Here is a 10,493-nt window from a genome sequence, read left to right as displayed (position 1 = left end):
CACTCCATTGTTCTTGCCTGGAAAATCCCATGGACTACTGAATGACAAAGAAGACTGAAGTGACTTAGCACACACACGTGTGTGTGTGTGTGTGTGTGTGTGTGTGTGTGTGTGTGTGTGTGTGTATACATACCTCTTCAAAGACAGAAGTAAGATTTAAGAGTGTTTCTCACATGAATATAACAAAGAGAGATTATCAACTGGAAAGTCAGTTGTTTGCATACAAAATAATCTGGCTGAATAGAATCTTTGTGCTCAGCAGTTGAAGACTGAAAGATTGGTAGTATTAGTGTTTTTTTATTTATATCTTGTCAAATCAAAATTATATGAAAATATTCCTCTCTCAAAAACCATTCTAGAGAGTTAGCATATACAAAGTGGTGTGTGTGTGTGTGTGTGTGTGTGTGTGTGTGTGTGTGTAGGAGGTTGCACATAAAGGTTTGCTCAAAGCTTTTCTGGCGCTGTCTAATGATCTGAGTTCCACATACGTGGTGGAACTTACATGGTGGCTTTCCTCCCAGAAAGCCATGGCTTTATAAACAGATTTCAAGCCGCAAGGCTGGTAATGAAGATGTATGTGACAACAGACTTCAAGGAGAGGAAAAATCCACTCATAATAGAAGGGTCATCAAGCCTTAATTGTAAGAATGTCTCTGACTCTGAAAACATTTCTTTCCAACAAAAACCCCACTTATACTCATGGCTTAATATCCTCATTTAAGAAATGGAAGACATTAAATTAAATTTTAATTTATATTCCACTTTTATGTCTGTTTTTATCATCCCTCTAATGCAGACTGTGTGCAGAACAATACAAATCATAGATCTCATTTCCACCCAACAACCTCATCAACCAAAAAGGTGATGACACAATCTTATTTTGAAGCCAAGAGAGTAATAAACTTCAGTACTTTCAGATGCACATTAAAAATAACCCTTTAAACTTCTTTGAAAGTATCATCAGTATTTTTAGTTAGAGCACAATCACTGAAGAGAAAAAGTTATACTATTGTAGTGATTTGAGTGGAAAGCAAATCAAGAATTGGGTATCCTCCAGGTTTACAGTAGCCCATACAGTAAAAAGGCTTTGTCAAGTGTTGATTCTCTCCTAAGGAACTGTCTGAGACTGTATTCCTGGGTCAACTCATGCCTGCTTTTCCTAATCATAGCTATGTCTCAGTATCCACGACATGGATATAAACAGATCCATGGTTAAAAGTAGACAGATGTGGTGATCAGGCAGTGCCCACCTATCCATTTGTCTATAAAGTGGCAGAAATTGAACCTTTAGTTAGTAAGATTTGATTGTCTGAAAAACTACAACCATTAAAATGTAGTCCCTTTCAAGAGGATAAATGCCCAGATATTATTTTTTAAAATCCAATAGTTAGCCCTCCACCAAGTCCAAATATCTTGTACCTTAATGATCTACGTGTATCGAGAACCAACATAAAATGCTGCTTCAACCAGATTTTTATTTTCTAAATATCCCTTCAGTGCATAAGAAAAGCATCATTCCCAGATGAAAATTCGTTAGTCAGTCTTGGACTTTCCGTGACTGGATACTCCTGCTTCTAATAAGGTTGGAAAAATTTCTCCTGGATGACTTGCAACGTCTTCTAGTGCCCACATATCTACTCGGCATGCTGACAGTGCCTTTAAAAGCCTTCTGGGCAACATCAAAAACCTTGTTATTTACTTACCTCGAAGCAAGTTCGCTTATCGTTTAGAAAAGTTCTCAGAACCCTGCTTGTCTCTCTCCACTGTCTCTCACCTTTCTAAAGACTTCAAGCAGAAGCAAGGCCTTGGCCATGAAATCATTGATCACATTTGTGCAGTGGTAAATTATAACTAGAGCTAGGAATTACCCCCTTACTGCATACAAATGATGTTTTTACAAGGTATACTTAAATGCAGAATCTTTTGAAATCACAATATAATACTGAAAAACAGGTACACATGTATTGTTAGGGCAATTTGCCCATATTGGAGTTCATGTTCTAGTGCTTCTTCAGATCTCTTCTATTAACCTTTAACCACAAAGACTTTGTCAGATGCTTTAGATAGCCAAGCACTGTGCTTGACTGAAAAGATGCTGAATTCATAGTCTCTACAGACCAGAATCTAAATGGGTTAAACGCAGACCAAATAACAACATTGGATGCCAGTTCCAGGAATCACATCACAAACCCGGTGAGAAGAACAGGGTTCCTCTTTTGGAGGGCGTGTCTGAGATGATCCCATCAGTCACAGCTCTCCCTCTTCTCTGCAATGACACACCAGTTGCCATGGTCATTCCCAGAGCTCAGGATATGGAGCTCCGACACACTCTCCTTCAGCAGGCCACAGAGCTCACCTTCTCGAAACACGTGGTAGTAACGCATAAAGGCTCTGGAATCCAAAACGTTGGGCTGTTCTTCGACAGAAATGGCGTCCCCTGGGTTGGAGTCTGTGGAATCTGCTGCAGAAATCCTCCTCCATGATTTACTACCAGAAGCGGTGCTTTCTTCAAAGTTATCTTCATCCACGCAGCTCTCCTGAGCATTGGTGCCACCCAGAAAATTCCCATCTCCGTTTCTCCTTATGACTCCGGGATGGTCTCCGTTTAGCTGTTTGCATGTGGTGGGCGCCCTCAGCCACTCCAGAGGTCCTTGAGACGGCTCCACAAACACTTCCTCATCTAAATTTTGCTCTCCTGCTGACAAAGTCTCTGGATGACCTAAGTCGAAACTTGAGTGTCTTGAAGGCTGGATGGATATCGTGCTATTGGCCCAACTTTCTGTGCTTTTCAGGGGTCTCACTTTTTCAATTTGCTTCCTCAGAGTGGATTCATCCAAAGATCTAGAGGAAAACCAGGAGCGAAACGATTTCCCCAATGTGTTATAGAATCCGTTTTCTTCCTCGCCTTCCTTGGAAATATTTGCACAGCAGGTGCCAGCCAGAACAGAGTCGCAGTCCACACTGTGGGACCGCTTCGAGTTGCAGCGCCCCTCGAAACACACGGAACAGGGGCAGGCGGAGCAGGGTGGGTGGTAGGGATGGCCTCTTTCTGGGCGCCCACACGGCTGCTTTCTCCCCAGCTGGCCGGATTCCGAGAAGGGTTGGGAGCACAAGGCTTTGTTCCAGGGAACAAGCACGTCTTGCTTCTCAAAGTGCCGGTTCTTCTGTTCCATGGCCCAAACATAAATCATCAGCTGGCCCCCAGGAGCCAGGACCCTGGCCATTTCTTTTATGGCTCTGATTCTTCTTTGTTTTGTAGAAAAATGATGTATGACTGAAAAAGAAGAAACTGGATCTCAGTGTATACACATTTATAGACTAGTATTTTCTGTATAACAGTGATGCACTTTTGATGTATACTGGAGTGGGTTACCATTTCCTCCTCCAGGGGATCTTCCCAACCCAGGGATTGAACCTACATATCTTGCATCTCCTGCATTGGCAGGTGGATTCTTTTCCCACTGTCACCTGAGAAGCCCTTGACATGTGCTAAGTACTCCTTATTTCCTGCAGCTTGGGCAGATGGTAGAAACAGCGCAGACCTGGTTTCAGGAGAAGCATAATTTTTAACTTTGTTTCCTGTATCAGCAGACCCTGGAGATACTGTGGGTTTGCTTCCAGACTACTGGAATGAATAAAGTCACACGAATTCTTGGTTTCCCAGTGCATATAAAAGTGATATTTACACTATACTGTAATCAGTTAAGTGTGCACTAGCATTATGTGTTAAAAAACAACATATGTACCTTAATTTAAAAATATTGCTAAAAACTGCTAACCATCCCCTGAGCCTTCAGTAAGTCATAATCTTTTTGCAGCAGTACACCCAAGATCACAGGTCACCACGCAAAGATAATGATAATGAGAAAGTTGAAAATGTTACCAGAATTACTAAAATGTGACACAGGGACACAAAGTGAGCAAATGCTGTAGCCAGAACAGCGCCAGTAGACAACAGGCTCAGTGCAAGGTTGCCCCAACCTTCCATTTGTAAAAATGCAGTGTCCGCAAAGTACAATAAATGAGGAGAGTGAAAAAGTTGGCTTAAAGCTCAACATTCAGAAAACGAAGATCATGGCATCCAGTCCCATCACTTCATGGCAAATAGATGGGGAAACAGTGGAAACAGTGTCAGACTTTATTTTTTTGGACTCCAAAATCACTGCAGATGGTGATTGCAGTCATGAAATTAAAAGACGCTTACTCCTTGGAAGAAAGGTTATGAGTAACCTAGATAGCATATTCAAAAGCAGAGACATTACTTTGCCAACTAAGGTCCGTCTAGTCAAGGCTATGGTTTTTCCAGTAGCCATGTATGGATGTGAGAGTTGGACTGTGAAGAAGGCTGAGCGCCAAAGAATTGATGCTTTTGAACTGTGGTGTTGGAGAAGACTCTTGAGAGTCCCTTGGACTGCAAGGAGATCCAACCAGTCCATTCTGAAGGAGGTCAGCCCTGGGATTTCTTTGGAAAGAATGATGCTAAAGCTGAAACTCCAGTACTTTGGCCACCTCATGCAAAGAGTTGACTCATTGGAAAAGACTTTGATGCTGGGAGGGATTGGGGGCAGGAGGAGAAGGGGACGACAGAGGATGAGATGGCTGGATGGCATCACTGACTCGATGGACGTGAGTCTGAGTGAACTCTGGGAGTTGGTGATGGACAGGGAGGCCTGGCGTGCTATGATTCATGGGGTCGCAAAGAGTCAGACATGACTGAGCGACTGAACTGAACTGAACTGAATCTTGGACAATTTTTTAACTTCTCTGGACTTTGTCTCTTCATGTATAAGAAGACACCTAGAATGAACAATCTGTAAGGCCTTTTCCAGTTCTAGAATCCTGTGAATTTTGTTAGCCAGAAAAATGACCAGTGTGAATTAATAAAATTTGAAAGGGAGAGCTAACCCTAAGTTAGGTAAATGTTCCCTAGTAGAATTCTATGAAATAACTTGTTGTTTTAATGAATGATTTGTACTTCTGAAGCATCACAAATTGAACCTGGGTCTCTCGCATTGTAGGCAGATGCTTTACCATCTGAGCCAGTCATTGTTATTAAGATTGATACCATTGGTTGATTAATACAGTTGGTTAATAAGTTAAGCAAGTATAAGTAGAGAAAATGTTAAAAAAATTTTCTGTTTAGAAAATGCTAAGGTAAGCCATCCAACCTCCAGACCAAATGATTCCTTATAATTTTTCATAATGTTAATATAATATGAAATTGTATTTACTTAAGAAAAAGCAACTTACAGGTCACTGTTTTACTTGCAGTTCTTTGCAAGTTAAAATGAGAGTCAAGTGGGATTGCCTGTATCTAATCTTAGGGGGGTAATTAGATGCATTTTTATCAAACAGTATTTAGAAAGTACTAGTCTGTTGTCTATGGGGTCGCACAGAGTCGGACACGACTGAAGTGACTTAGCAGCAGCAGCAGCAGCAGCAGCAGCAGCAGCAGTCTGTGAGCTCCTAGAGTTTAATCACAGTGTGTCAAGAAAAAACATCACATTATTTTTCCTCACATAAGGTTATCACTTATTTCAGGTAGGAAATTGGCTCTAAAGAGAGTCTGGACATTGCTGCTCAGATGTGAGTGCAGAGTGGGTGAAACAGTGCCTGTAACTTTAGCATAATGCATACATGCTAAGTCGCTTCAGTCGTGTCCGACTCTGTGCGACCCCATAGATGGCAGCCCACCAGGCTCCTCTGTCCCTGGGATTCTCTAGGCAAGAATACTGGAGTGGGAAATTGGCTCTAAAGAGAGTCTGGACATTGCTGCTCAGATGTGAGTGCAGAGCGGGTGAAACAGTGCCTGTAGCCTTAGCATAATGCAGGGTACAAATAAATCTCTTTAGTTTACACGGCACAGAGAGCTGTCAAAGCGAGATTATCCAAGAGGTACACTTTGTGTTGTTCCCAGTCAGGTTTGCTTTCCCATCAGCTGAGCACAAACCCTGGTTTCTCTTACTATACCATGCAGGAACCTAGAGGCAAGAGGTTCAAATGCATGTAAGTTATTTATTTACAGCTGTGCTGGGTCTTCGTTGCTGCATGGGTTTTTCTCTAGTTGTGGCTAGCCTCTGGTTGCAGTGCGCAAGCTGCTTATTGCAGTGGTCTTGTGGCAGAGCACAGGCTCCAGGCCTTGCGGCTTCAGTAGTTGTGACCCACGGGCTCAGTAGTCGCAGCTCCCGGGCTCTAGAGCACAGACTCAGTAGTTGGGGTGCACTGGCTTAGTTGCTCCCTGGCATGTTGGATCCTCCCAGATCAGGGATTGAACCTGTGTCTTCTGCATTGATAGGCGGATTCTTTACCCCTGAGCCACCGGGAAACCCTCAGATGCATTTAGAGAACAAGACACCAGAGTATTTTGTCCTGGATCTAGCAGTGACCGGCTTTGTGATCGTTGGCTGATCACTTCACTTCACTAGGTGTCAGGCTAGTGACACTGAAGAATGAGCCCTTTGCAAAGTTCAGCTTGAAAGCGTACACTCTTTTTTTTTTTTAATTTATTGATGTCTTTTAAAATTTTTGTTATTTTTTGGCCACACCATGCAGCAAGCAGGGCCTGTGGGATCTTAGTTTCCCACCCAGGGCTCCAACCCAGGCCTCCTGCATTGGGAGTGCAGAATCTTAACCAGTGGGCCACCAGAAAGTAACGCCCTAAGCTTACACTTCTTGAGTAGTGTCTTGGTCAATGAGCCGAAAGGGGGCAGGGAAGTCAGGACTGAGTCAGACTTAGGCGAGCACTAACATTCAGATCTGTGACTACCCCTGGTCGTTAATATCTCCCACAGCTTGCACCTAATTCACCCTGAAGCTTCCGTGGGTGTGTTTTTTAAACGCAGTTGATCCTTGTCACCTGTGGATTCTGTGTCCACAGATTCGCCCACTCGCTAAAATATGTTGTAACTTCAGAACTCTGCATGCTCAGCATTTTTGTGGTCATTCCTTGACGTGCATAGAAGAACCAAGAAGCTGAGCGTCCTCAGTCACATGTTCCCAGCTGGGGCCTGAGGAGGAGCTGCTCCACCTTCTGTCTCCGCTCCGGCAGTGCCAGCAAGTGTCCTCTTCACGGTCTATTTAGTGCCGTGTGTTTTGCATTTTTTGTGTTTTTGTTCATGATTTCTCTGTTGATTAATTGACAAAAATATTGTGACCAGAGGCTCATAAGAACCTAATCCTGTATTTCCCCTGGGAGCAATGGTTCAGTATTTGTTAATTCAGTGTTCACAGGGCATTATAGAACATAACTTCTGTGAATAATTAGAATTGACTGTATTCTTGTGTTTTGACTGTGAGAGGGGAAAAACACCATTAAAATAGGATGATTTTAATACAGTAATGTCTTTTTAGCAGACTTTATAGGCCTTCAACATTTTAGGATTCTTGGCTTCAGAAGTTTTGTTTTTAAGGAAGAATATCTTTATACTTTTCATTCTTTAATATTGCTTATGTGATAATCCATTTTAATACCATAATTTCACCCAGGAAATATCTGAATCTTTTATATATTTAACATATAATACTAAGTAACTTTTAAGCCAGATGTTTCAGAAAAAGAAAAACTTATAATACATATAAAATGTATTATACATGCCTATACACACATATTCTGTTAAGAAACATTGTAAATAAGTGGAACTTAAAGATGTATTTATATGAATTATCAATGTCAGGAAACTGTGTTGAATTTTAAAGAATAGAAAAGTCCCTTGTTGTTTAAAAATCATAATTTAAAGGCAAAAGTAGCACTTGGTGTATGTTTCCTGTAGGATAGGGTGTTGATTGAACACATGGGTAGGTTGAATTCAGCGACTGGATTCCAGAATCATATGAGGTTACACGTAGTCATCTTAAAAGTCCTGTTATATCTTGATATTTTATGATGTATTGTTTTTTAATTTTTCAGGTGTGTCTCATTTGACTATAATTATTCAGAATCTATGGGTTTAGTATGAAGCAGAATTTTACAACCTAAGCACTATTGGCATTTTTAAACAAGCTGGGTAATTCTTTATTGCAAGGCAGTGGGGACCAAGTAGACAACAGTTGAACATACAATACTCAGTTGTGACAACCAAAAATGCCTCCAAACGTTGACAGATATCCCCTGAGAGTGGGGTACAGTATAATCTCAATTTGAGAACCACTGGCATGAAAAGTTGGTTTACACCATTTGAATATATGGACAAACTTTTATAAAAATTTTATCATTCTATTCTAAAAGTAAGTAGAAAGACTGTTGCTTTTTGTTATCTGCCAGTAAAACATAAGGAATGTATAATCGGGTTTGATGCCTACCGCCTACCCTCTCATATTATTATTAAGAGACATGGAAAATATATATTTATGTATTTAAAAATAGTAAAAATATATTTCTTCATGTTAAGCAGGAAATGCCAACATACATATTCTAAATAGGGAAGTAAATCTATGTGGACATAGGAGAGGCAGTTTAGTGAAATTTCCCCTAGTTCTAAATGTAAAAACTAACTGGAAAATGACCACAGTTCTTAAAAACACATGCTGGGTTTCCACTGAAGGAAGCATTTTTCACTGGAAGATGGCAGCCAGCTGTTCTCATCTCCTCTTCGGGCAAGAGACTTCAGCTGACCGAAAAGAAGGACTCAACAATGTACAACATGGAGCATTTTCTGAAAGAGCAAAGTTGGTCAGTAGTCCCACGCCCCAGCGGTGGTTCAGCAGCACAGCCTGTTTGTAGGGAGCTGGCCGCAGAAATTCTACAACTGAAGTAAACAAAAGAAGAGCAAGCACTTCTCTGACCTCTCTGCAGTTTCCAGTTCTTCAGGTGGCGTGACCAAACCAAAAACTTCCTACTGAAGATTCAGAGGACAGTGTAATGTTTCTTGGTTCAACAAGAATCCCTTCTCTTAATTCTTACAACCAAATGGAGTTAACAGTTTCAAAAGCAGAGAAGTGGGGCTGTCGAAGAGCAGGTTTCCATGGCAACCACCTCTTGCCGGTCCTAACTGGTTCCAAGGTCATGACATCCAGGCCTGCATCCCCTCACTTTGCAAATATACAGTCCCCAACTAGTGTTAATAAATTGATTTCTTGTTTATTTCAGGAGAGAGCAAATAGTCGTATTCTGTACCTTTATTAATATCTAGCAGTCAGTTTTGTACAGATTCACTTTGCTTTGATAAAGCTTGTTATATTCAAATATGTTAATTATTTTAAAAGTGTGTCGGAGGAAATACTTTGCCTTGTACAAGATTTCTCACTTTGGAAAAGAATTTGCCATAATATTCCCTTACATAGCATGATTCCCTAGCATATTTAAATATGAGCAACATACTAGGTTTCAGGAATACATGTATTGGGTAAAATGAGCCTTGTGATCAGTCAGTTGTGTCTGACTCTTTGCGACTCCATGGACTGTAGCCTGTCAGGCTTGTCTGTGCATGGGATTCTCCAGGCAAGAATACTGGGGTGGGTTGCCACTTCCTCCTCTAGGAAAATGAGCCCGATCTGTACATACCTCAGGCTGGATTTTTGCTGTTTCTTTTCATTTTTGGTATGTGTATTTTATGGGCACACTTGTTGGGAGAATATGACTGGTGTATTCCCTAGATTTTTGAATGATCTCTGACAGTGAGAGAACAGGGGGGCAATGTAAAACTAGGGCAGCCTGGGACCAGGCGGGCCTGTCTTCCCCAGAGACTTCTGTACCATGAGTGGCAGGTTGGTGACATCCTTCCAGTGACAGTCAGTGCATTACTTTTAGAATATTCTGCTAGTAAAGGCCACACTTGTGGGCTGAAAAAAGTAGTATGACTTCTAGAGAACTACTTCACGTTGTAAGAAGCTGGCTTCATTTCAGTAGAGCAAAGTACTGTTTTTAATGAGTACAACCCTAGTAGTTTGTCATTCATAAATGGAAGAAACTGGAATGAGTCATCCAAAAGAGGAAAGCAACAGTTTGAAGGTTAAACTAGATAAAAGAATCTCATGTACCACTGTAAGTACACTTGAAATTAAATAATTCAGTTGAAATATATTTTTAAAAATTAGATTAAATGAATTACATGGATCTTTCTACAAAGAATGGATGTTGAGTCCTCAACCAGGTAGTGTTATTCTCACGGTGAAGAGCGACCCTGTGATGGGGTTGCCTTACCGCCTATGGAGATGATGGCATCGAAGCCCTGATCCCTGAAGGGGAGGTTAAGGTTGTCACACACCATGACTTCACAGCCTCTGCTCCGGGCAATCTCGACCAATGGTGCACAGTAGTCACAGCCCAGGGTATGTACCTGACTGTTCACTTTCAGATACTTTCCAGTCCCACAACCTGTAAGAGAAAAATCTGTGTTACACGCTATCCTTAGTGGAAAATGCAATACTACCAGTTACTTTGTCTTGCTGCTGCTCTGCTAAGTCGCTTCAGTCGTGTTCAACTCTGTGTGACCCCATGGACCATGGCCCACCAGGTTCCTCCATCCATGGGATTTTCCAGGCAAGAGTGCTGGAGT

General features: G+C 41.5%; 1 protein-coding gene across 10 annotated transcripts in view; it reads right to left on the bottom strand.

Annotated features, from left to right (window-relative positions):
- KIAA1456 (KIAA1456 ortholog) overlaps nucleotides 740-10,493 on the bottom strand; it is a 65,080-nt gene continuing 55,326 nt past the window's right edge. For 9 of the 10 annotated variants that reach the window (XM_018042084.1, XM_018042085.1, XM_018042086.1 and 6 more), the window contains 2 exons: nucleotides 10,139-10,312; nucleotides 2,026-3,274 (listed from right to left, as the gene is read on the bottom strand). In XM_018042084.1, the coding sequence (XP_017897573.1) occupies nucleotides 2,244-3,274; nucleotides 10,139-10,312 (1,205 nt within the window). In that variant the 3' untranslated portion in view covers nucleotides 2,026-2,243. Of the gene's footprint in view, nucleotides 3,275-10,138; nucleotides 10,313-10,493 lie in introns of all 10 variants that reach the window. The other variant, XM_005698786.2, reaches the window with a different exon arrangement.

Source organism: Capra hircus, chromosome 27 (genome assembly GCF_001704415.2).
Source record: "Capra hircus breed San Clemente chromosome 27, ASM170441v1, whole genome shotgun sequence".
Classification (NCBI taxonomy): Eukaryota; Metazoa; Chordata; class Mammalia; order Artiodactyla; family Bovidae; genus Capra; species Capra hircus.
The sequence above is the reverse complement of the archived record's forward strand: the minus strand, read 5'-3'. Positions and strand labels throughout refer to the sequence as shown.